This window comes from Hippopotamus amphibius, chromosome 12, assembly GCF_030028045.1.
Source record: "Hippopotamus amphibius kiboko isolate mHipAmp2 chromosome 12, mHipAmp2.hap2, whole genome shotgun sequence".
Taxonomy (NCBI): domain Eukaryota; kingdom Metazoa; phylum Chordata; class Mammalia; order Artiodactyla; family Hippopotamidae; genus Hippopotamus; species Hippopotamus amphibius.
In genome coordinates this window covers 62,636,991-62,664,881 of record NC_080197.1, presented here as the reverse complement: position 1 = coordinate 62,664,881, position 27,891 = coordinate 62,636,991, and the positions used below count along the sequence as shown (strand labels likewise).

General features: G+C 38.0%; 1 protein-coding gene across 1 annotated transcript in view; it reads right to left on the bottom strand.

Annotated features, from left to right (window-relative positions):
* The window catches only part of GYS2 (glycogen synthase 2), a 59,310-nt gene extending 32,037 nt beyond the window's left edge, over nt 1-27,273 (bottom strand). Inside the window, exons 1-5 of the mRNA XM_057702075.1 lie at nt 27,019-27,273; nt 15,960-16,141; nt 11,326-11,517; nt 8,723-8,905; nt 3,831-3,975 (exon numbers count right to left, since the gene is read on the bottom strand). Coding sequence (XP_057558058.1) covers nt 3,831-3,975; nt 8,723-8,905; nt 11,326-11,517; nt 15,960-16,141; nt 27,019-27,136 — 820 coding nt within the window. The 5' untranslated portion in view covers nt 27,137-27,273. The remainder of the gene's footprint in view (nt 1-3,830; nt 3,976-8,722; nt 8,906-11,325; nt 11,518-15,959; nt 16,142-27,018) is intronic.
* Between the last annotated feature and the right edge of the window lie 618 nt (nt 27,274-27,891).

Genomic DNA, 27,891 nt, shown 5'->3' with positions numbered 1-27,891 from the left:
AGTGAGAAGGCCATGCACCACAACGAAGAGTAGCCCCTGCTCACCGCAACTACAGAAAGCCCGTATGCAGCAACAAAGATCCAAGCAGCCAATAAATAAATAAATAAATAAATAATAAATAAATGAATAAATAAATAAAAGGCGTATTTGCTCACAGTTTTCTTCTAATTTTTTTTCCTTAGGTAGGGCTTAGGTCCTAGTTTTCAGCTGGAAGTATATTGCAGCAATGATTAAATCCAAAAGGGTTGATACTGATGCTTCTTTGTACTTTTATAGTTTCTGAGAGATCACCTGGAGAAATCTATTGTTTGTTGTGTAAGTTTATTCTCCTGATTTGAGAGCTACTGGGACTCTTTACCAAGGGGGATTTTGGATCATTCTTTGCTTTCATAAGTGGAAGTGACTTTGGAAGAAGTAGTTCAGAATATAGCTTTCAGTGACATCACATGCGATGACTCACTACAATCATGAAGAAGGAATATGATGTTAACAGCCTTGGCCAAGGACCACCTGAAAAATGATGCTTTTTGTATCATAACCGAACACTCCATACCTGTTTGTCCATATGGTATTATACAGATGCACTGTCAAAATATCCTACAGAATCTTGAACCATTTTACTGAATGTCCTGATTGCAGTAGGCATTCCTGGGATTCACTGTCATGTGAATAATTCATATCATTGCATATCACCTGGGGGACTGCTAGAAATTCCCTAAACTCTGCTTAACAGATTCTGAGAGTCATACCAGTTCAAGATGAATATTCTTACAAAACGCCCTCTCTGCAGCCTGGCATCTATACACTGGGTTGGGGTAGAGAGCGGTGCTTAGCATATTTGAAAAAAATCTATAGGCGCTTTGGACCGCAATGACCTTTCTGGCAAAACTGCATGAAATCACTCACTGGCTAGTGTAGTTTGTTCTGTTGACATTATAACATCAGATTTAGTTCATTTATATGACACCTCTTTAAGATGACATCACAAACCCTACATTTCCTAAGAAATATCCAAAATGTGAAGTTTGGACAGATGGTAAAGTTCTACAACAAAGTCAAAATAGTCTTACAGGGACATTGATTCTCTTTGTAAAGCTTCCGTCTCTGAACAAAATCAGATGGGTTCTGAATAGAACTGTACCTTAGAGTTTTTCACAAATCCAAGTTACCAAACTTCAGGTAAAAGGAGGACAATAAGTGATTTTATAATAAATGTGGGAATGCATGAGCTGCCAGGGGTATTGGCATTCTTCAATTGGAAATCTTTCATTTGGGAGTTTTTTGCTTCAACATAGAATAAAATCTTTTCAATGTATAGTCCATGAGGGCAATCATTTTGATGTACAATATTTTCAAGTTTCAAAGCAGATGTATTCAATTGCATATTTGTAATTAGTAAATTTATAATGTCTTCTCTCCAATATTTAAAAAATATCTTTTCAACATCAGAAATTATTTTGAGTGGAATTTATGGTCAAAGCATAATAATGTGATAAGTAGGTCTCTGCCAGTTAGTATATGATAATATTATTAAAAATATCTGGCCCCATATAAGCTTTTGATCCAGCCAAAGTTTGTCTCTTGCTCTGGAGCTGTGTCCCCACTTTTAATTGGGGAAGACTTCAAAAAAAACTAGAAAATACAAAGTCATGATATGCTATGTGATGCTTTTTTTTCCCCCAGAATGCTCTTGAGAGAGATTTTGTGTTTAATAATCCACTAAAAGTCTGTGAACCTTCTTGAGTCACAAACCATCAGGGATTTCACAGTTTCTATCAGAGCCACCAGGTGATTCTATTACTAGTCAGAAATGGAGTAGATTATGGGATTTATAGTTCTAGTAGAAGCTCCAGGTGAAGTTAGCAGAAATAGAAATGAGAGCCTGGGAAAAGCCTGGTCCATACAAAATTATAATCATTGTCATTTTCTGAACCTTTACAATGGACCAGGCACTGATCTGAGTTCCTCTTGTGCAGTAACTCCTTTAATCACTGTAATAATTCTAGATAAGAGATAGCATTATCATCTCCACTATGTAATTAGGGCCAAGAGAGCTTATGCAACTTTCACAGTGTCGTACAGCCAGTAACATATATTCAACACACTCATTTTTGATATTGAATTCAGGCAGTTTGGCAACAAGTCCACAGTTTTCACCACTATCCTGCAGCAATCTTAAGAAAACGAGAAGTTAAGAAAATAGTATATAGATAAAGCAGGATCCAGAATCTGATCTTGGAGAATATCTGATCTTGGAGAATATCTTTTAAAAGACAGAAGATAGTAGAGAAACTATTAGAGATGCTAGAAAAGAATCATATTTGAGAAAACTTAGAATGTGTAATGTTATGAAAAGGGCAGATAGAGGTATCTGCTACCTTTCAATGCTAAGGAGTGTCAAAGAACACAAAGAAAATTACAGCATTCTGAACTTGGTGATCTTTGAAAAAGCAATTTTAGACCAACTGTTGGAGGTTGGAAATTAGAGTTGAAGGGGCTGTAAGTAAATGGAAGAACTATGGATTATTTTTCTAAAACATTTGGCAGCAAGAGGAAGGATAAGATTATATAGACATCTGACATAGTAGTGGCTTCAAGAGAAATTTTTATTTTAGAATAGGAAAAAAAAAAAAAGCATTTTTATAAGCACTGAAGACAGGGCAAAAAGGAAGATCCAAGAAACAAGTGAGCATATTGAGGAAGCAAACTCCTGTGAGAGACACGAGAGTGAGAACCCAAGTGAATCTAAGAGAACCCTTGGAAAGAAAAAAGAATAGCATAAGATCTTGAGGCTGTCACTATTCAAATCACTTGGATTCTTCTTTTTTAATTATCTAGAACTTTGAAATGCTTTCTCTAGTTGTTCAACTGACATCTGAAAGAAAAACAACTAGAGACAAGGCCACAGGAATTAAACAAGGAGGATATATTAATTAGGACTGTTTGGTTGCAAGGAAGAGAAGCTCACTAACAGTGGCTTAAGTATTATAAAAAGGAAATTGTTAATAGGATGCTGGAGTTTCTGATGGCAAAGATTTAGCTGGGCCTTGAGAATTAGTTTAAATCATGGTCTAAATCACCACGGAGAATCTACATGTCTTTCTCTCTCAATCTGTTTCTGCTTCTTATTGTACTTCACTGTAGTTTAACTTTCTTTGCATCTCATGCAGCATAATAGGAAAATGGACACTGCCAACAGCTTCCAAGCTGACATTTCTGCTATACAAGACTGCATTCAAACAGACTCACCTGTTTAGGCTCCTTCTTATGAGAGCATTCTGATTGGTGCAGTTTATGTCAGGTGTCTACCTCTCAACCAATCAGCTGTGGCCAGGTGACAGTATCATGTTTTGTGAACATGCCTTGGCATTGCAACCTCTGGATGAGTCTGGGGATAGTTCTCAAAAAAACTTGCAAGAAAATCTTGGGAGAAGTAAAACAACAGGTTTCTACTAAACAGGACTACTGAGGCAATATTCTAAGATGTAGGACTGGGGTCGTCTCACACACACCTCTGATGTTTTCTGGACTTTTCTTAAAGTAGAAGAGTCAACTCAGCTTGCTTACACACAGGAAGTCTAATATTACGACGACCCAGTTTAGAACCAGGGCGTTTTAAGTATAGACTATTCAACAAGCATGGATTGTACACTAGGATGTTCCAGATATAGCTTAGTGTTCAACAAAGCTACTGAAAATGAGAATTAAAATATGTATAAAGATTTGAGTGGTAATAGTGAATGCAATTTTTCCTCTTACTATTATTTTACACATTTTTCTTTAAAACAAAATTCTCATAGATCGGTGACAAACTCAGGGATAATAATTACCAGGCTTTCTCTTCAGCATGTGCTCTGCCTCTATGGCTGTTATTTCAGAAACTGTGGTGAACACGTGAGCACAGTGGACAGAGGCACGCTCCATGCAGTACCGGTGATAAATCTGCCTTTCCCCAGCCTCCTTGTCTATGTTAAACTGTGAAAACAAAACAAAACACACTCACACATATACACATTTGCTTACACCGATCCTTCTACACGAGCAAAACATAATCACATATTTCTCATATTGTTTTCCCTCAAGGCTATATGAAATTTTATGACCATAATAAAAGTAATGATAAATTTTTATCAAACCCACTACAAAAATGCATAGCTACTTATGCCTACAAAATGTGCTGTTTACTTCACCTGTGCTTCAAAACTGCCATTTAGCCCCCTACATAAATAATATTTCCCCTTTGCTATAATCATAGAGAGCTCTTGATTTTTTTGGCACTTTAATTATCCTTTTACTTATTTTATAAATATTGAGCTAATTCCTTTCCCCAAGGTTTTTATCGTGTTTTTTTCCATAAGCAGTGAAACAAAGCTGACATTAAACTTGATACTGAAAGTAAGGATAATTATTATCCTTCCTATTCACTGAAAGGAGACCTTACAAAGAGAAAAGACAAATGATTTTTCATGCTGTAGAGCTCCCATCACAGTGAAATTTCAAGGAGTGTACAGTTACTTTAATTAGATGCTATGTTAGATTGTGCAGTCTTCCATGATTCTGGGTCTCTTAACTTTAAAAAAAAAGCCAAACCCCCAATAATGCCTTACATAGTTGGCTACAGTTGTGGGCTTTTGCCATTTTGCTTAGTTACTGAATGCTATGTCGCCTATGGCTGCATGTGAAGCTACCAGTGTCTATGAGAAAAAAGTATATAAAATTCTGGTATTATATTAGCAGGGTACTTTTTATAATAAAAATTATTGGAAGCTCAACATATGCATCAGACACCCTCCTAAGCATGCTAGTATTTCATTCTCATCAACCACCGAGACACGTATTTTGCCTTCAATTTATGGAGGGGGAAATTGATACTTCTAGAGGTCAAGAAACTAGCCCAAGGTCACATTCCTATTAGTGTCTTAGCAAAGCCCAAATTGATCCCAAATCAGTCTAACTCCACACGTGGGCTCTTGCCTGCTTTTATATCAAGTAGATCCCAGCTCAATCAACAAAGCAGTCCCAATAATGACTGTGTCATGTAGAGGAATGTACTAAAAAGGACTCATTAGATGATTCTAGAGATTACAACAGGGACATTGCTAGAGCATTCTTTCTTTTTTTTATATATAAATCCTATATTTTATTAAAGAGAAAACTGAGGCCCCCAAAGGACAAGGGTTATTCCATCAGTTTCAAATTTACCTGTTTTTGCATGTTTAACAGAAAGACACTGTAAAAGGTGCTGTGGGAAACACAAAGACAAAGATCAGAATATTACTTCCGAATCAATAAGAAAGAAAAGTGTGTTCCAAGCTAAGCATACAAGGTAACATAAAGGACATACAGGTAACATAAAACTAAAGGGCAGGAGGGTTATTCGTTTCAACTGAGGGTGAAATTTTGTTAGAGATTAAGCAATAAAATGAATGTAACAGTAGAATATGTATAGCCCAGTGTTAGGTATTTTAGTAATTTGTAAAAACATCTCTGTTCTACTTCTCTGTTATTACAGCAATCTTTCCTGACTGTTATATTCGCAACCATCTCTCTGAAAACGTCTGAGTCAAGGCTCTCTATGGCATCCTTAGATCAACAGACATTTTCTTCAAAGCTCTATATGGCTGATATTCATTCGACCAAATCTCTCGTTCAACATACATTTGTTTAGTAATTTACGGATTTCTGTGGCTTTCAAAGAGCTCATGAATTAGTGAGAAAGCAGGTAAAACTAGGCAGAAATGAGGAAGTGTCTGAGCAAGGTAAGCAAGGTATAAGATCAGAGAGGGTCTGATTCATCCTGGCTGAGGAGAGGGAAAAGTATCTCATGCTAAGAAGTGTTCATAATGTCAATATCACATCTAGATTTTAATATTTTCAAGGGCAAGACATGTGACTTATTAATAATTGCATCTCCAAGTTGATTAAATAAATAAAATGGCATTTGGACTGAGGCATGAAAGTTTAATTTGAGGAAAGGTTATTTTGGACTGAAAAATTTAGCTACTCAAAGAACAAGTACATAAAGTCAAATGGCATGTGAGGAAAATAGCAGGACATCTGATATGACTGTAGCATTGGGTGTAGAATGTAGGACACATAATAAGGAGACATCCTGCTAATCGGACCAGATGCCAGAAGTCCCTGAAGACAAAGCTAGAAACTCAGCCTTTGTCCAGAATACAATGACAAGCGCTGAAAGGGCTCATTTGGTGGTATGGTAAAAATATAGCCTATGTTTAAGAAAAATAACTCTGGAATGAAAGGTTTCCTATCTCATTGAGTTTGGGGAAAATTAAATGACCTAACATATCAAATGTTTAGAAAAGTGCCTGGTATATGGAAAGGGCTCAATAACTTCAGCTATTGTTATTATTTAGTAGAGTGTTGTTGTTATTGTAGAGAATAGTAAGATTTCATATAGGGGTAGCATGTAACATTTGAATATTTAAAGATGAGAAAATAGAATTTCTAAGTGAGTAAACCAAGTGTGCAAGATACGGGGAGGCTAGCAGAGTCCTGGCAATCCCCTGGCGATAATTGAAGTGAACTAACTCAAAACTAGGTTAGAGGAAAGAATTAAAATCCACCAAACAATTGTCTACAGATTCCTTCACCATTTTCTAATTTTTTTTCCTTCCTCCTTCACCATTTTCTAATTCCAAACAGCCTTGTCCTCACACTCCCACCCAGGAAATCCTGTTGCTATGGAGAAAAGAGAGGCCATAAGAAGAAAACTAATGCCCTTTTTTTTTTTTTAAGCATTGTATAGCTAGCCATTATAGTTGAGGCGATAACTGACCAATGGCTGGACTGAATCTGGAAACATCTTGGAGAGTCTCAGAAAATTCATATGCTGGCTGAAAATAGTTGCAATGTTATTTTAACTAATAAATTTTCCCAAAACATAAACAAACATCAAGGTCCTTATGAATTGGCTGTTAACAAAAATGTTCTCAGTTAATGTGTTTGAGTAAAATAGTTCTGATCTTTCTGCTTTTATAAAAGGTGAATGCTTTTATCCTTGTTCTCATTTCCCCCCTGTGTTTATTTGCCTGAGTCAGAACTCACTGAAAGTGACTATGAGTCCTGCATCGCAGACTAAATTATGACTCATTCCTTATTTTGAACTTTTAACAACTTTTCATGTATATAATCTGGTGTTTTTCTATTTTACCCAAATTCCAAACCTACTGTGAGCATTGGAAGGGCTGCTATAGAAAATGATTACCTGACTAGGCTTACCTACAAGTGAGAGGTTGATATATAATCATACTTGGAGATAGTGTGATATAAACACTGACCTTTTATTGAAAGGATAAAGTTATACTATATAACTGCATATTATAATTGTTTTGTTCCTTAAAAACAATGAATAAAATCTGATGAATATCATTAGTTGTTTTTACAGTTGTTACATACAATGCTCTTCAGTATTCTGAAGTGAAATATTTGATATGCTTGAAATATTCGGTATGCCTCTGTAATATTTTCTCTTTCACAAAAATCAGAGTCTGGTCTTCTCCAGGAAACAGTGGTTGAGTTTATCACAGATCACTGGTTTGCCCTTATTAGTCTACCATTAGGGAATCTTCTTGCTCTCCCAACTTTCTGAATTGCTTGGTGACTTTGCTTTAAATATACATCTAACATTTACAATTTGACCTTCAGGTTCAGCTGAATTTTTTTATAGGCAAGCTCTCCTTAGGACCATTTGTTGCTTTGCAAATGTTAAAGTTTGTTCAAAAGAACTTTTCTGCACTCAAAATGTCTCTGAGATGGTAGTATAACTTTCTGCTTTCATTATCAGAGTAGTATCATTCATGTGTTACAAACACACACAAACATACGCACACTCACACAGGCACACATTCTGTATCATAGAATTCTAGAACTTTTTTAAACTGGGGGAGTCTTTAGACGTCAACTTTCCAACTTCCTAATGTTCCTGATGGTGAAACAGAACCCCAAAATGCTAAATCAACTTGATTGGCAACATAGATACCAAATCTGCAAAACTCCTGACTTTATACGGTACTCAAATGCTTCATCACTATTATCAACAGGATGATATGAAAGACATACTTTTATTAATCTGAACTGATGGAAAATAGAAGAAAGAAGTCAAAACTGAATGACTTTGGGTCATAGAATAGGGCAATCCTCTAAAATAAGCAAACCCAACTGTTTGGTCACCAAGGATTCCCATCCTGGTTTTTGATAACTCTGTCTTACTGGACCCCGCAAAACTCCACTCACTGCAGAGTTACAGCAGAAATCTGACCTTCGTTCACTTGAAGGATGGAGGAAGTGAGGCTCACAGTACAAGTTGATGGCTAGAATCCCTGCCGTGTACCTGCCACTCAGATCTGTGTACGGATCCAGGATCCTCACACCACTTCCCCAGCTTTAGAGTAGACATCAGCCCAACCTCACATCCATGGTGTCTGATTCCCACCAGACCCCTTTGGATCTTGGGTCTATTGCTCCAAAGCGGACAGGCATCCGGCCTCCCTGCTCTACATTCTACTGCACTCTGAACAAAGTTAAACTAGACGAGCTCTCGGTCCCCTCAGGGGAGGCTTTGTCATGAATATTGATTGGTTAAAAGGGCATTTCTGTCATCTGGATGACAGCTGAAAGGTGAAGATCAATACTTCCCATCCTTCAGCTTTAAGAATAGGAAAGAAAGGTGGTGAGGGGGGAAGGTGGAAGGACTAATTACCTTATCAAGATGGTTGTAGAAATCGATGTTTGCTGCACAGAGATACCTCCCAAGCAGGGTGGCATGGGTGGTAAACACTGTAGCGATGGGAAGTTTCCGAGCTCGAGAAAGGATCAGTCCAGTCCCGGCCTGCCATTCATGGAACTGGACAATGACATGTTTCCCATTGTCATGATCTGTCACCTATGCCAGAAAAGAAGCTTTTAGAAAAGTTGGTGGTGAAGTTTGATCTTGCTCATGGTCCACAGCATAAGGAAAGTTATCATGCCTGAAAATTTTAGCACAACTGAAAGGGATGTAAAGATAAAGCGTGCAGACTTAGCAAGTATAAGGGTTTTATAGAATTTAGCTGCATGTTCATAAAGCATGGCCATATGCGTTTATGGCATAATCCTCTCTTTTAATACGGATCAGATTTATTTTTGTATCCACAGAGGGGACTCCTAGAATAAATGCACAGTAGGCACTCAATAAATATTCATTGAATGGATGAATGAATAATAGCAACATTATCCTTGAAGATTCACTGGGTAACTGAATCGGGACCACCCTCTTACAAGCTTCTTTTTAATAAACAATAAATGACTTCATGTTTTAAGTCAGTCTTATCTAGACTTTCTGTTCCTTGAAGCCAAAAACATTTTAACGGATATATTATTATTTTAAGAATATGGAACTAGGGAGAAAGAGATTAATAACTTGCTTAGAATCAAATAGAAATTTAATAACACACTGAGGATCCAGGTCTACTTCAAGGTCTAACTTTAACACTATGCAGGGCACCAGTTTCTTAGCCTTAAAGTTACTTTGTTTCACTAAAAATATAGCTACCATATGATCCAGCAATCCCACTCCTGGGCATATATCCAGAGAAAACCTTAATTCAAAAAGATACATGCACCTCAATGTTCACAGCAGCACTATTTACAATAGCCAAGACATGGAAGCAACCTAAATGTCCATCAACAGATGAATGGATAAAGAAGATGTGGTATACATATACAATGGAATATTACTCAGCCATAGAAAAGAATTAAATATTTCCATTTGCAGCAACATGGATGGACCTAGAAAATATCATACGAAGTGAAATAAGTCAGACAAAGAAAGACAAATATTATATGACATCACATATATGGAATCTAAAAAATAGTACAAATGAATTTATTTACAAAACTCACAGACATAGAAAACAAACTGATGGCTACCAAAGGGTTGGAAGGAAGGATAAATGAGGAACATGGAATTAACAGGTACACACTACCATATACAAAATAGATAAACAATAAGGATTTACTGTATAGCACAGGGAACTATAGTAGTATCTTACAATAACCTATGATGAAAAAAATATATATATAACTGAATCACTTTGCTATACACCTGAAAATAACACAATATTGTAAATCAGTTGCTTCAATAAAAAAATTTACTTTGTTCCATCCTTACAAAAAATTAATATTTATATCTACTCCCCTTAATGACTGTCCGTTTCCCTAATGAGGGAGTAGCACTGATAATACAAAACACCTGTGTTCAAGAAGCCTGTACAGAAAATTGGAAAGTCTGGAGAGTTAACCTAAGGTAGTGGTTCTCATACTTCAGATACATCAGAATCACCTGGGAGGCGTGACATTAACACATGCTCAGGTGCTGGTGGAGGCTGGCCTCAGCCCTAGGCCAGTTTGCAGAGGAAGAATTGGTTTTAGCAACTGATGCTAAACAAGCCTGCATCTGTCATTAGGCCAGAACCTGTCAGTACCCTCACTCTTCTATTCTGTCACCAAGACAAAGCAATAGGACTGCCGCTTCACTTCCCCTTCACCTCAAGGCAGCCCTTTATGGCTGTTGGACTCATTTCATCAGAAAGAAATTATACTGGTCAAGGGGACACACACCCAACATACAGCTCTGTGATTGTCTTTAGACCACAGTCCCACTTTTCTGGGAATGCTCTTCCTTCATTTTCCAATTTTTAAGTACGGCATAATTATCTTGAGTTAATGCAAGGAATGTGAAGAAATCCTACTGCCATGCTTTCAGGAATTGAGTACAGCATTGGCTCATTTAACAAGGACTGATTTCCAATGCTCTTGATTCTTTTTACATCTACGGAATATTTCACTGCTGTGGACTCCTTAGCAACTGCTGAGATCACTTCAGCCTTTAGCAAATGATTAAAAGATCTAAGAGCCACTGAAGTCACACAAGCATGCACGCATAAACAAAATCAAATATTTCAAGCCATTTGCTACTCCCATGATGCTAGAACTCACGCACATAGTGCATGATGTATACTATTTTTCCTTGCATATATATTGAATATTATCTATGTAACTGGGAATATAATTGGGTGTTTTATCCACATCATTGTAGTTAAACCTGACATGAGATAAATATTAATAAGAATTACTATCACCCTTTTCCAAAGGCTGGTATTTAGTTACAGGAAGGCTGAACATTTTCTCAGATTCCTTTGAAATGTATTAGGAGAATTAATAATGGCATTATCTCAAAATTAGCTTAAAGATCGGAGGATCATTGCTGGGCACAGAGAACAACTGTGCTTCTCCTCTGTTGTACGACCATACAGTAAACGGTACCTCTTTCAAGAACCAGGCAGTTAAGGATCCAAATATCAACATATCGTTGGCTTCCTGGTCGTGATAAGGGATGCCAACATTGCATGCTTCCCAGAGGTCACCTTTCCACTTGTCCAGGTTCCAAGCTGAATAGCCTATGTCAAAGAGCACCACGTAAGGACTCCCTTCTATCAGCCATCTTCCAAAGTGCACCTGCCGTATATAAAGAACACACAGCCATGGAGTAATCCTACGCAACACAAGGGAGGAAAATGTATTTGTGCTTAGAAGCTATAAACTGTATTTAGAACTCAGCAGTAGATTACACTGGTCATATGGGAAGCCATAGTGATAACAGAGCATTTGATGTTTGAGCCCGAAGAAGGAAGGCACCCATTCATCTAGAATCTCCAAGTTCTTGCTCTTCATTAAATTTGGTTATTTAAAAATGAAGTACTTAGATCATGTAATCTTTGTTCTTCTGTTCCTCATGACCTTTCTATGACCTTGAGCTCATGGGTTTAGGATTTAATATTATGGTCTATGTATTTATGATAAGAGTCATAAGATGAATTGTTCTGTATCTTTGATACGTCTACCATGTCACTTATTTTCCTTTATGCAACAGGACTTACAATATTTCCTGCCAGAAAAAATTTGTTTCTCTAGACAAATGTATATGATTTCTCTTATTCCTCCTATCAAAAAAAAAAAAAAAGTAACACCAAGTGTTTCTCAATATGGTTGCTGCCAGAGGTCTTAACTAAATGTATTGCCGGAGACTCATTTTCTCTTTAGTCTAGCAGTCTAATTCTGTTACATTCTTCAAAATGGTTCTTTTATTCCTAAATGCTTTCCTTGTGCAAGTTTGTTTTTAAGCTCTGTATTGGAATATAATTGCTTTACACTTTTGTACCAGCTTTTGAGTTACACCAAAGTGAATCAGCTGTATTTATACATATATCCCCATATCCCCTCCTTCCCGCAGCTCCCTCCCGCTTTCCCTGTCCTGGCCCTCTAAGGCCTCACCCATAATTGAGTTGATCTCCCTTTGTTATACAGCAACTTCCTTGTGCAAGTTTTAATGCAGCAGCTATTTCAGAGTTTTTCCAATTGTAATTATATAGTCACTTGTATATCTAAGTTTTAACTTCCCTTTTGGTCTCTATTTTCCTACAGTTATTTACTCATTCATTTGTCTTGCTTTCTACTTTATGTTTATTCTCCTATTACATGGAAGAAAATTCCATAAATCACTTCAAACGCTTTTTGGAAGTTGGCGGAAGCTAAGAGCCTCTCTCATTGGGTATTCAGTCCTCTCTAGTAAACTGAATGTGTCTACATTGCTTACATTGACCTTATGACTCCATGCAAGACAGAATTTTGCAGAGCTTCAAAGCCCATTTGATCACCATTCCCTTGCGTGGGACTCAGGAATATATAGTGATGTCTCTCTCCCAGCCATGCCTCGGTCAACTTTGAAAGACCCTCATTACAGTATGTGTCAGTTGCTTCCACTGTAATTCAGCATTTGTCGCGGCACTATTTCCTTTTCAGATTGAGTTTTCCTGAGCCCCAAACAACCTGTCAATAGTTTTCTCTTTGGAACATTCATTGATTTATGTATTCATTTAATAAATAGCTACTGGCTGCCTGATATGTGGCATGTGATACAGTGAGCTAACAGCACAGAGAAGTGTTGAAACTACAGCGAACGTAAGCTAGCTTGTCTTGACTTGCAGTGCATTCTTGGCTATGACATGAAAACATCCTTACATCAGAAATCCATTTCGAATCTTGAGACCAGTCAGTTCCACCACAGTTTTCACTTCCCTCTTCTTTCATGAGAGCTTCAAATGCGAACACCTTCTAATATCTCACTCATTTCATCCCAACTGTACAACATGCAACCTTCTCTGCTCTCCTAATTCTCAATGCTACCCTCACAATGCTATGCTTCCATGGTGCCCTCTGGAACTTCAAGTTCCCTTTTAAACTAGATATTCTGCACTTTAAACCTTGCTTATACCTCCCAGACATCACCACTCACGTGGACATCTCAGTGAGAACTTCTCATTTTTTCACCCCCAGGAACTACATTCCTGGGGTGAGTATGAAGAAAGTTAGGATTTTTTAAATTACACTGAAACTTTGAAAACTTTACTCTTTATTTGTATACAATGACATCGAAATTTACGTTATGCAAATATGTTACTTTCCTTGTTCTACCAATCTCTTGGTTACTTTTCTACCTTATTCTGGGAAACTTTAAAATCCAGGATTGAATCCTACACACTTCATAGCTATTTAACCTTACTGACTTCATAGAACTTAGGGACTTCCCTGGTGGTACAGTGGTTAGGAATCTGCCTGCCACTGCAGGGGACATGGGTTCGATCTCTGGTCTGAGAAGATTCCACATGCCGTGGAGCAACTAAGCGTGTGTGCCACAACTACTGAGTCCACGTGCTGCAGCTACTGAAGCCTAGAGCCAGTGCTCTGCAACAAGAGAAGCCACTGCTATGAGAAGCCCACACATCTCAACAAAGAGTAGCCCCTGCTCGCCAAAACTAGAGAAAGCCCGTGCACAGCAATGAAGACCCAACGTAGCCATAAAGAAGATAAAACAAAATTTTAAAAAATCATTTTAAAAAAGGCAAAATAACAAAGAACTTCAAGGCCACTGCATTTTAGCCACCTAAGCTCCAGTCTGCAATATTATCCTTGTCAAAATACAAACTGTCCCTCCTCTGAAATGTTCAGCCTTAACGTTGTATCCCTTGACCACAACTTCCATACTTCCACTTCTCTCACTGTATCTCTCCCAGTGTATGTATCTCTTCGAGACCTCCAGTTTCTGGAACCTTCCATTTTCTCTGGCATCGTCACCATCTTTCTCCTTTCATCACTTCCTTTCCTATCCATTTCAGACTCAACAGTCCATCAACTCAAACCATTAATTCAATCAATCCCACAGTTACCTCCAAGACTTGTGCCACCTTGCCCCATTGCACAAATGCCAAAATTAAACACCAAATTTCCAACTATTTAACTTCCTGCACTCTCACTCCGGCTGTTGATGGCTGATGGAGAAAGTCACAGTTGTGTATACTTGTGCCATTAAAAAGTCACGACTGTACCTTAAAGATGTCCAGAAACCCTTTTCCCTATTCCTTGAACACTTTTTCTGAACTTTTTCGGTCATATTCTTTTATTTCAGCACTTGCCTCCTAACTCTCAGAAGATGAACTTTAGCTCTTAAGATCATCAGAAACACTGAACGAGACCATCCAGAATTCTTCATCAACTTGTCTGTCTGCATTCATCCTTTATTTCCAGTTTGAGTGAAAGGAATGAAGAACCATCCTTTCAGTAGTGCTTTGGATCTCGTTTCCTCTCTTGTTCTCAGTGATCTTACTCTCTTCAATCATTCATTCCTTCTGAACTTTAAGCTTCTCTCTGCTCCCCAGATATTCCCTTTTGTCATATAAATAGGCTCACTCATAATTAAGACAACACCAAGTCTCAAAACCATGTCACCCAGAAACAGCTTATCTTTCCTCTTCACAGAAAAATCTCATAGCCACGCTTCTGTGTCCTTTATCTCATCACTTATTCATTCTCCAAGCTACTGCAATCTGACTTAACCCCCCTTTCTCCCCTCTGTAGTTAGCAAGGCGACCACGAATGACCTGAATATTGCTAAACTCAGCTGACCCTGGTTCAATCCTTTGTTGATTCAATCCCTCCCTTATACTTGACAAACTCTCTCCTTCCTTGTCTTGACATCTCTATTCCTGTAGTGATGGCAACAAATTACTGCCATCCTAGTAGCTTAAAACAACACAAATTTGTTATCTGACAGATTTGAGAATCAGTCCTCTGAAATGGGTCTTATGGGTTAAAATCAGCATGCCAGCAGAGTTGCAGCCTCTAGGGGGAGAATCTGTTCTCTAGCCTTTCCCAGCTTCTAGAGGCCAACTGCATTCCTCAGCTTGTGGCCCCTTCCTCCATTTCAAAGCTCTCATCATTCCAATTTCTGCTTCCATTGTCACATCTCATCTCTGATTCTAATTCTACTGCCTCCTTCTTATAAGGACACTTGTAATCACATTGGACCCACCCACATAATTCAGGATAATCTTCCCATCTCAAGAACCTTAACATAGTCACTACTACAAAGTCCTTCTGCTTTATAAGGCAACATATTCACAGGTTCTGAGGACGTCCTTAGTTCTAATCACTAGCTAAACTTTTACTTTTGCAGTCTCTGACTTCTTTTCATGTAGCTGTTCTAACACGTTGACATTGCCCAAGGTTTGGCTCAAAACTTTCGCTCTTAGTCTGTAATCTTCCACTGAATAATGTTATCAACACCCATAATGTCAACTACAATTTAGACACAAATGATTTTTCCCCCAGAATCTCTATTCTGTACCTTCTGCTGAGTTCCAAAGCTACGATGCTACTAGATGAACATCCTATGGTTTTCACAAGGTGCCTCAAAAGTAACCTATTTAAAATCAAGTTCATCATCTTTCTCATAAACCAACTCCTTTCCCCTAAGAAGATGAGTGGTCTTTGCTTGTGAGTTCATGTAAACTGTGGTGTTTCCCCACACCCTGCTGAATGGAGTGTCGGGCAGTAGCCTTTACCTGGCAGCCGTGTTTATTCATTGTGTTCACTGCTCTCCTCACAGCATCATTTACAGGTTCACACTGTTCCACCTGAGTCTTCATATTATGCTCAAAATAGGGACCGATCAGAAAATAATTCTCTCCCCATTCATCTGCTGTTGTTTTGGCCTTTGTCTGAATCACAGTATAGATGCCACCAACTGTTAAAAAGAAAAGGTCCCATTATCATGCAGGTTAGTAGTTCATTTTCAGTGATGAAAGGATGGACATGAGTCTTTTTTTTTTTTTCTATGTTACTTAAGCCAACATTTTTTTATTGAAGTATAGTTGATATCCAATACTGTGTTAGTCCTCATTTTTAAGTTAGCCTGTGGGATTCATCCAGCACAAGGGTTTATTTAACTTTCTAAAAGAAAGTTTCTAGGGAATACTATCAAAGAGTTACTATTTTGTTCAATTTCATGCTGGGTGCTTGTCAGAGAGCAGCAGGTTGGCAGGCGCAGAGAAGTGCAAATATTTCAAGGAAACCTGAAGAGACAATTGGAATAAAGCAGTACTTAGCTTAAAGCTCTGTCCACATGGTAGTGTCAAAGGTGAGACAAACTGCTATTGTCATGACACACGCCCTCAGCAGCAGTAATCACCTTTCACCCTTTTCCTTCTGTGGTCCAAGTGGATAAAATACCACCAAGTAATAGCCACCGCTCAAATTATAAGCAAGTCTCCCAGGATAAAAAGCCTCTTCCCTTCTAGGGGCCAAGCAAATACCTTTTGACAAGAGGAAGAAGCTGAGAGATTTTGAGGGGAGATTCTTGGCCCAACCCTCATATCAAACCCAATGACACAAATACAAATTTTCACATGGTATTGCATTTCATCTCTCTGGCATTGCTGTCACTACTATTAAAACACAAAGCCAAAAAATATGTATACTCTTAGAAAATATGGATACTCTTATATCCAGCATATTTACAGCTGGAAAACTGTCCTGGGGGAGAAATAAGAAGATATGTGTAACTGCTATACTTAAAAAGGATAACCAACAGGGACCTACCGTATAGCACAGGGAACTCTGCTCAATGTTATGTGGCAGCCTGGATGGGAGGGGAGTCTGGGGAGAGTGGATACATGTATACATGTGTATGCATGAGTCGCTTTGCTGTGCATCTGAAATTATCACAACATTGTTAATTGGCTATACTCCAATATAAAATAAAAAGTTAAAAAAATAAGAAGATATGTGTATAAAAATATTTATCAAGGAATAATAATGGTGAAAAATTGTAACGAACTTAAATTGAACTAGTTCACTCATTTAACCCATGTAAGGCTCAATTAGCTCACCTGTTCAAGGAGGTAAAATAGTGCTTCACTTGGGGAGGAAGGGCAGGTTGGAGCAGCAGTATTAAAAAGTAGGCTTCATTGAAAAGGTGAGATTTACAGTAAGTATTTGTAAGGGTAAGGAAATCAAGCAAGAGGCTATCATGGCGAAGAATTTTTTAGGCAGAGAGAACAGTTCGAGCCAAGGCCCTACTTTGGGAACAGAAGGTGCAAGCAGAGTCCTAGGCATTCAAAAGGAGGGGTTCAGCAAACAGGTAGGAGGGATAGGGAGGGCCAGCAGGGAGAATACCTTCAGTGAGCTGCACTGGGTATTTCCTGTGCTGGCTCAAAGCAATCACCTTGTATGAGAACATGAAAACATTCTGAATCAATTTCTTGAGCGATACTTTGTCCATGAACCAAAGGAAGAGCTCAAGAAATCCTGTGTAAAATCCCCAAGCTAATACAGATTCTGGCATTAATCATCAACTACACTCCCAAGAACACTTTTGCTACTTGTATATTAAGAAGAAAAAGTCTTATTTTTCATCATGGTTTTTCATAATGTATTCCAGTTCTTCAGAATGTAGGGTTTCATAGCTACTGTATCTCTTAAATTTCTTATTTCAATAACTTAGACCTTAAATAATAAATCTTACCAATAGTCATAATTGATGGCCATGGGTAGAATTGCCATCTGCAAATTTTTTTAAAAGTCTGAATCACTCAAAATACACTTTTTGGTAAATTGCCTTTTGAAAAGTGGGACATAAAAGACAAATGTTAATACTATTACATGACACAACTTAGTTCATTAATTTATAAAAGAGCTAATTTATAAAAGAGCCAAAATGTAAATATTACATGTAATTTTCATATAAGCCTAGGTAAATGTATTATCCTTAGAAACTTGACCTTTAAGAAAAAACTTTTTGACTGTACCTAAAAGAAATTTAAACTGTCACTTAAACAGAGTCTGATAATAAGGACACTACAATCCCAGCTCAGGTGGCTGATGAGGACAGCATGGGACACAGGAAGAGGCTCTGCAAACCCACAACAGAGCCTTCCAGACTGGACCAGAACAGTCAGGATTTACTTAAACATTCAGCGATGAATCTCAGTCTACGTAAACTGAGGCCAACATCAAGGATGACTAAATATTCCTCCAGATTCCAGAAAATTTTGGGAACCATCAAAACCACTTGTTGAGGAAAAAGGAAATTAAATAGTTTGCAAGAGCAACTAAAAAGAAGAACTTTTCTCTAAAGTCTGAGAGTCACATCTTAGCAACATATTTAAATGTATATATTTATATAAGCTTTATTCAATCCCTCTATCAATAAAAATTCAAAATCTTCAGATAATTTCTCCTCTTTGTAGACATTTTCTTCATCTTTATTTTATCCAGGGGAATGAATATGTTATCGGGTTCTGATGGCATACACTTATTAAATGTCTTATTCACATTGCTATTCTTTCTTTTTTTAATAAATTTATTTATTTATTTATTTATTTATTGGCTGCATTGGGTCTTCATTGCTGTGCATGTGCTTCCTCTAGATGTGGCAAGCAGGGGCTACTCTTTGTTGTGGTGTGCGGGCTTCTCATTGTGGTGGCTTCTCTTGTTTCGGAGCACAGGTTCCAGTAGTTGTGGCACATGGGCTCAGCAGTTGTGGCTCACGGGCTTAATTGCTCCTCGGCATGTGGGATCTTCCCGGACCAGGGGTCAAACCCATGTCCCCTGCATAGAGCAGGCAGATTCTTAACCACTGTGCCACCAGGGAAGTCCCACACACTTTTGCTATTCTTGAAAACTCTTTTATTAGCAACTGTGTATTTTGCCCAGGAATATTAGAACATCCTTGTTTGTTAGGTTATGTGTTGCAAATTAAAATACACTTGGGTTAATACAAACACATTTTTATTTGCTAGAGGATGTAAGGGAGAAGAGAAATTTTTTATTTCAAAAAAAACCATAAATGGTTAGATTTGACAATTGAAATGCAAAGATAAACACAATTAATTTGCTACTTCTTTTTCCCACTTGAGGACTTCAGCCTTGAGATAAAGAGTCCCCAAATAGCCTTAAGAGTGTTTATAAATACTATGGCTCTGTTCTTTCAGTCTATCAGGATTAAAAACATAAACTTAAAAAAAAATTTCATCCTATATTGGTGAGGCGTGATTGTAAATAAATCCTTTCCCCCCAGATTTCTCCCCATACAGTCTCTCTGTGGGGACGTCCTCTTACTGCTGTTTCACACGATCAAGCTCCATTTCAGGCCCTCTCTGTCCTCCCCAGATTTATATGCCAATGACTTTCTCTCAGTTTTCACTCTATTTACCACCTTTTAACACCAAACTACTCTCTTGGAATGCTCATTAAAGGTGAGTATGATAGCCTAGAAAAGGGTCATCCCTATTTTCAAATTTAGACTACAAACCAAAGGTTCACCAACACATTTTTTTTTTAATGAATTATTGTTTTACCAAGTGTAGGTCATTGAATTTGGACTTACCCTTCACTTTCAAACATGTACTTTGTATTTTATTGATCAGTACTTTCCTGAAACAACATAGGAGCCATCTGCAGTGTGAAGGCAAAGTATCGAGCCTTTTATCAGAAAGAAAAGATGAGCTATCATAGCATATACGAGGGTGAGTCAAAAACTATCCGCACTCTAGCTGTAGAAATTCTACATGTCAGCAAAGTAGCTAGAACCTAAAGTTTTTGTCTAGAAACACTACTGACATTGTTAAAAGCAGGATTCCAAGGCAGTACAGAAGGTGGGCACCCGCCGAAAAAAGGAGCTATATAGGATAATATATAAATATGAGTATATATAGAAAGAGAGACCCTTCACTATTTTTGAGTGGTTGAAAGTCAGAGAGTTTAGAAGTCTGGGATTTCAGTATGCATAGCTACTAATCTGACCCTCCTGTTCCAAGACATAGTTGCTAGAGCAGGGGTGGTCATTACCCAGTTAGACATCATCCTCTGAGGCAGCAGGTCGGTAGGAAAGAGACTAAATGCAACTGGTGACGATGGTCACCAAATGTTTGTGTGCCTAGCAGTCGGCCAGATCTGTGGTTCAGATCAAAGCAGCCTCCGTCCAGGGCAGTGGGAGATGATGCACTTAGAGCAAGGCCACAGGCAGGCCCCCACCCTGATTATATCCACGAGAACAGCTCTGAATGTTTTATACAGGCAGGGCTTGGTCATGGCAGTCTGGATGGAAGGGAAGTGGGGAGACGTGTGCTCATCTTGAAGGTATCTGTGTGCCAAGCATGGTCCTTACAGAGACTGTGTGTTTCGTGTGGTGCAGCTTGGGATGCCTTTGACATGACGTGGCCACTGCATATCCACACCAGGCAAAGAAAACCCAGCCTCTAATTACAGCCTTGCCCATGATTGGAGTAACTCGGATCCATGTCCTTTTTTTTTTTTCCTCTGTCTGTTTTGCATTTAAAAATAGACTCATGCAATTGCTCAAAGTGAGAGCCAGTGTGAAAACGAATGATCCAACATCCCCATTTTATGAATACACTTTATAAGAAATAATAATAAGCTAACAGAGTGTTATTAGATGCTAGGCATTGTTCTAAGTGATTTACAGTGGGTATTTCTTTTAGTTTTCACGACACTATTAAGGAAGACGCTACTATTATCGATGGAGAAACTGAGACACAGAGAGGTTACTAGGTGGATCCGATGTCACAAAGGTAATGATCCAGACAGTCTGACTCCAGAGCCCACAAGTTTTAGATAGCAGGATTACAAGTATAGTTGTCCCTTGGTACACACGGCAGGTTGGTTTTGGGACATCACTCCCCGACCACCACTGTGGATACCAAAATCCAAGGATGCTCAAGTCCCTTATACAAAATGGCATAGTATTTGCATATAACCTATGCACATCCTCCCATATACTTTAAATCATTTCTAGGTTACTTATAACATCTAACACAACATGAATGGGGGTGTAAATAGTTTGCTGATATGTGTTTTTTGAGCTTTCTGGAGTTTTTTTTGAATCCAAATTCGGTTGAATCCGCAGACGTGGAACCGTGGATACAAAGGACTGACTGTGACCCTGTGGAGCAACATACAGATGAATCTTTGAAAATGGTGGTGGGAGGGGCAGAGGGAGAAAGTGAACAGCATCACACAAAAATAAGCATCTTTAGGTCTTGGGCAGGCTGGAATCCTTTCTACTATGCTCTACAGAAAGGTTATTTGGAAAGCAACACTTGGGGAAACAGCTTTTTCATTTTGGCTCTAAACACTTGCGTTAATAAAAAGGAACCCATGATAAAGAAAACTTTAGAGCAGTGGTTCTCACATCAATCATAGGCGCATTTGGAAATCTGATGAAATTATTCAGTCCTTTCTCTGAAAAAGCACATACACGTATGAGCACACAATTTTCATGTACAATTTTAGAAGGTTTGCAAACTCCTAGAAGTTCACTTTCATCAAGGTCTCCACTTTTAGAACTCCTGCCTCAGATCCCAGTAGTGGACTTGATCACAATCAGTTTCTACCACATCATTTTAACTGTAGTTTTCTGAGTTTTCCCATATGACTTTTGTACCATATAACCCACAACTATACTATGCTGTTTGAAGGTAACAGGGAGAAGTACTATGTCTGGCAATAAGCTAGCGTGGACAAAGAATGTCACCTGCCATTTCAGTAAACAAAGGATGCTGTGGCCAGAAAGCCATCAGCCACTGCAACTGCCCTGATGGTATACCCTGAGGGGAATTCAGGGTGGAGAAAAACAGAATACTGGCCCTAGATAGTTAAGAAGCAAATCATGACTTCTCTGGTGGCACAGTGGTTAAGAATCTGCCTATCAATGCAGGGGACACGGGTTCAAGTTCTGGTCCAGGAAGATCTCACATGCCGCAGAGCAACTAAGCTCGTGTGACACAACTACTGAGCCTGAGTGCCACAATCACTGAAGCCCACACGCCTAGAGCCTGTGCTCCGCAGCAAGAGAAGCCACTGCAATGAGAAGCCCATGCACCACAACGAAGACCAAATGCAGCCCAAAATAAATAAATAAATATTTAACACAGAAGCATATCAAAGGAATGATTTCAATTAGCCCAGACTCTTGCAAGTCTCAAGTCATTAACTTGAGATGTCTGTTTTTGTAATTAGCAGTAACCTTTTGATGTTTAACTACATGTTCGTGGTTTGCTTTTTTTTCACCAAAAATTGCTATATATCCTGACTCCTCCCTTACCATTTTTGGAACAGTCCCTCAGAGCGAACCGAGAGGCTATATCCCAGGCTATAGTCCTCAGAAAGTCTGCTGAGGACTCAACTTTTAGGTTGTGCAATTATTTTACAGTCGGCATGGGCTTGGTGCTAAAACAAATTGTTTTCATTCAGTTTTTAGGGGGAAGCATCCATTTAGTGACTAAATTTCAGAAGTGTTCATGTTGACGAAATCAGCATACATTATTTTTGACACATTCATTAAACTCTTTTTAATGACCCTAAATATCCACAACATGATCATTGGCCCACAGTCTACAGTGACTTGGGTAAATTTGTATAGAAGAAACGATTGTAGCAAAGAAGTTGAAAGTAAAGCTTATTTCCAATTTGGGGGCAAAACTCTCCATCCTAGGTCACGGCACAGTCTCTAACTTGTTGTGACTTTCCTGCTAGCCTGTCCCCAACTAGTAATAGTGCTTTCTGTGGTAACTATATATACAATAGAATACTATTCAGCCATAAAAAAAAGAATGAAATTTTGCTATTTGCAGCAACATGGATGGACTTGGAAGGCATTATGTTAAGTGAAATAAGTCAGACAGAGAAAGGCAAAAACTGTAGGATATCACTTATATGTGGAATCTTAAAAATATAACAAACTAGTGAATAAAATCAGAAAGAAGCAGACTCACAGATATAGAGAACAAACTAGTGGATACCAGTGGGGAGGGGAAAGGGAGGAGGAGCACTGTAGGGGTAGGGAGAAAAAAATTATTATGGGATTATATGAAATTGTGTGAAACTTGAAAATTGTAAAGCACTATAGAATTTAAAGAATTTTTCATTCAGTAAAAAAAAAAAAAAAAATTAAAAAGACACCTCTGACTTCTTAGCACTTCCCACTACCTAGAACTTCAATGGCTTCCCACCCGTCGTGGATTGGAAATGTAACTCCTTAAGGTTATTAACTCACCACAAACTTCAGTCCAGCCCTTGCTGGTGCCAGTCTTTTTCTGTCTTTGAGCTTCCCTCAGATCATTGAACAGAGTACACTTTCTCACCTCTGTATCTTGGCATATACAGGTCCCTCATACAGAACATTGTCCCCTCTTTGTCACCACCTCCTCTTCTCTACCCAACAGCTAGTCATCCTTCAGATGTCAGCTCAAATGTCTTTTTGTCAAAGGTTTTTCCCAAGCCCCCAACTAGGTAGAAACCTCCCCCTCTCCCCACCAAAGTACAGGCAGACCTCAGAGCTATTGCAGGTTCTATTCCAGACCACCCCAATAAAGCGAATATTGCAATAAAGTGAATCACAAATTTTTTGGTTTCCCAGTGCATATAAAAGTTATGTTTACACTATACCACAGTCTATTAAGCGTGCAATAGCATTTTGTCTAAAAAAAAGTACATACCTTAATTTCAAAATACATTATTGCTAAAAAAGGCTACCCATCATCTGAGCCTTCAGTGAGTTGTAATCTTTTTGCAATAGCAACATCAAAGATCACTGATCACAAATCACCACAAAAATACATCCATGATGAAAAATTATGATACATTGTGAGGATTATTAGAATGTGATACAGAGACACAAAGTGAGTAAATGCTGTTGGGAAAATGATACTGATGGACTTGCTTGATGCAGGGTTGCCATGAAACTTCAATTTGTAAAAAAAAAAAAAATGCAGTATTGGCTAGGTACAATGAAGTGAAACACAATAAAATGAGGTCTGCCTGTGTAGTCCTAGAGCACCTTGTTCTCATTCTCACACTAGTTACATTTGACTACAATTGCATGTTCAATGTCTATCTTTCTACAAGTTCATAAATTCTGGAAGATCGGGAATCAATTCTGTATTGTTAAACTCTGTGCACCTCATTTTCCAATGTCTGATACCCAATAGACACTTGATGAATCTTTATTGAATAAGACTGAATGAATGAATAAGAGCAATACATTTCAAGGTTAATGTGAGCAAGTAGAAAAGGTTGTTTTGAGGTCAGAGAATTAACACCCAATAATTTAACTGTGACAATCTCATTTGTTATATTTTACACATTTCATTGTTCATGGGCAAAATTCTGGCAGTAAGGAATTTTTTTGTCCTCTCTAAGAAATCTTTTGTTTTCTTGGATATGAATACATTTTCTTGTTTCCACAAAACATTGTAAGATGGCTGGAGTGCACTACATTCATTTCATCATGAAGAAACTGATATTCAGATAGTTTAAGGGATTTTTTTTCTAAGTCTGAGAATATCCTGACCTTTTTGACTGTGTCCTGCATCCTTTTACCTACAGGACATTTCCTTAGACACTGGACATTTTAATTTTTTATTCTTGAGTGGTAATAAAAAAGAGACTTGGACTCAGAGGAGACCTAAGTGTTGGTCCCAACCCTGCCATTTGCTTGATTATGTAATGCCTTGTAGGCGTCCTTTTCATCTGTGAAGTGAAGGAGTTGTATTCATGTTCTCCAAGATGCCTCCTATCACTGCAATGAACTGCAGGGAAGTAAAAGTTCAAAGTAAAATTTTCAAAAAAACTATAGTGTCAATGTTGTGAGGGATGGACACAATTGTCCATTTACATAAAAATTTCTTAAAAATATGACTGTGATAAATATTAAAGATATGTTGGAGATGATAACTTGGGTAAATCACTCCATGGGTCCCCTCTTGACAAGAAAATCTGCTTCCTCTTGCATGGGAAACTAAAGAAAATAAGTATCAAAGGCAGCTTAGGTTGAAAAATAAATGTGTTCATTCCTTCATGCAAAAGAAAAAAACTCATTGGGCATTTTCTATGCACCAGGCACTGTTCTAGGTCCTGGGAGCAGCATGCATGTTGTCAGGGCATAAAATCTGTGGGATAAACAGTTTCACCAGTGTGTGCCCAGCACCAGGAAACGATGCGCCTTTAACATCTGCTAGAAGGAAGGAGAGGGGCTCTGTTTAGAAGGACCCACACAGAAGTCTTCTGAACTGATTCTTGGTGCAAAAGAATCCCTCCCGAGTTTTTTTCCAGCAATAAGCTATATCCTTGAGTTCCTGCCTACTCTGTAGGAAAAAACCTCTATTTCAAGGAACGGTCTGGGATTTATGTGTAGAAGACACAGCTCTGTTCCCAGGAGCTTTAGGCATGTTTAAAAACCTCATGACTGGAAAAAGAATATTAGGAACAGCTATTTGTAAAATACCTCACATTTCCGTATTAAGGTTTCTGCCCGCTTTGCTTCTTCTTCACTAAACTACAAAGAGATGACTGTGATTTGTTCTCTGACATTCATTCTGTGCATTTCTAAACAGGAAGAATTCATTTTTAATTTTTATTGTATGATTTTATGAATTTTATGATGCATACATATAAGAACTTTGAACACAGCATAAGGTAAAAATCAGAACAAATGCTAAATACAACTTCTCTGATTTTGAGGTTTTGCTGGCTCTGATTAGCTAAAAGGAAGAAGTAATGTATCACATTCATGTTTATTTTGGACCCTTTAAATTACTGCAATAAACATGTCATAAAAAATAAAAACAAAAAAATAAATTTCAAAAAATTGTAATAATAGATCACGTCACATGTTATCATTTCAGATCCTTTAAATTCCACAAGTTATCACTGCCTTTTACCCACCAATCATTTGGCCTGGTTTTTCATGACTCTGAAGAACTCAACCTTCAGAACTATTACTTTTTCTTTACCAGTATTCCTTCAGTATTAGTGGTAATAGTCTTGACACATAAACTAGACAATATCAATCCACAAGGACTTGTTTTTTTAATAATTTTACAGATACCTTTATCATAAAAATCATTTAGGTCACAGTTCTCTGCCTCACCATTTCCAATCCAGCATAAATGAGATTATATCTTATTAGGAAATTGTTTTAGTTCTGGCAATTTGATTTCCTTTCTTATTTTATAATTTCTATGCTTATACAGTATTGAGGGGAAAATTACATGCATTCTTCTTAATAGGAGCTCAATATTATGCTTTCTGAACTGCTTCTAAGTTAAAACTTTAATTCCAAGTTAATCTTGAATTATTAGAAATGTTGTTAAATATTTCATATAACTGCTAACAGAGTATGGAGTTAAAGTTTCTAATTGGTCCTGATCAGACCCAGTTCTTCCTAAAATAAAGTACAAAACTGCGCTTTTTTTGTGCAATTTTGATTTTGAGAAAAATCATAAAACGAAAAAGTGAATATTAACTCTATATTCCAGTTTTGTCATAACACAGATTTCAAATTTTAATTTAAATGCACATTCTCTGCCATGACTAATATTTTCAATTTTCTCTCCCTTCAATACATACACCAGTCTAAGTTTTCCTTGGCTTTCATTTCAACCTTGTTGAAATAGACAAGGTTAAACGTCCTCTAAACTTAGATTTGGTTTGAATACTTTCCTCACTCCTTGGCAATTCATTCTCAATAGACAGCATTCTGTGGAATCCTAATCTACATTCTTCAGCCATCTGGCAAATAGCCACCTGAGGGGTAGTACAAACCTTTATTGGTCACTTCCCAAGCGACTTCAAAGAGCAGTAAATCCTCCACAGGAAGTCCGGCTTCCCACCGAGGCAGCCCACCCAGGGATGTCACAGATAAGGATCGGCCTCGGAGCATTCTTCCTTCAGTTCTCTGGCACTTTTGAGTCCCGCTTTCAAAGAACTGCAATCCTAGGAGTGGTGCGCGTTACGCATGCAGAGGTTCAGAGCTGGTAGATCACAGGCTTTAGCAGCTTCTCATAGAAATAAACAGAAAGAGATCTCATGGGCTTCCCAGAGAATCGCTAATGGAAGGCGGGATTCTCAATTCCTTTTACAGTCTTTCTGGGAAGGTCCAGTGAGGACACCATCTCAGATCAATATTTACCCAAACAGTGCAGAACAAGCACAAGTAAACCCCCCCAGTTTGGGGCTTAGGGTAAGCACCCGCTAGTTTAATGAAATCTTCACACGCTGATCGTGACGAGTCCCGACCTTTAGCCCTTGTCCTCTTGACCAAACTCCTAGACTCACACAGTCACCAGTACTTATTTCATGATCTCTGAAGGGGTCCAGGAGTAGCAATTCCCCTTACAAAGTTTGCAGACCATTGTAGGTTACATGTAGAATCGACTGGAATGTGTTTCCAAGCTTTAAATCTCTTTAGATTTCCTAAGTATTATTTTTTCTCTTGATTCCCATTTCTAGATCATTAAAAAAATTACTTCTAGTTATTTTATTCTACATTAACAGATTGAATTTTGATGATAGGCATTGATCTTGATTCCCCTTTCCTTAATTACACTTCTTAAAAATTTCCCTATTCAAAATATAAATGCCAGGATGTCTTTGGGTATAACATACAAAGAATGTAATTTTGACTAATCTGTGATC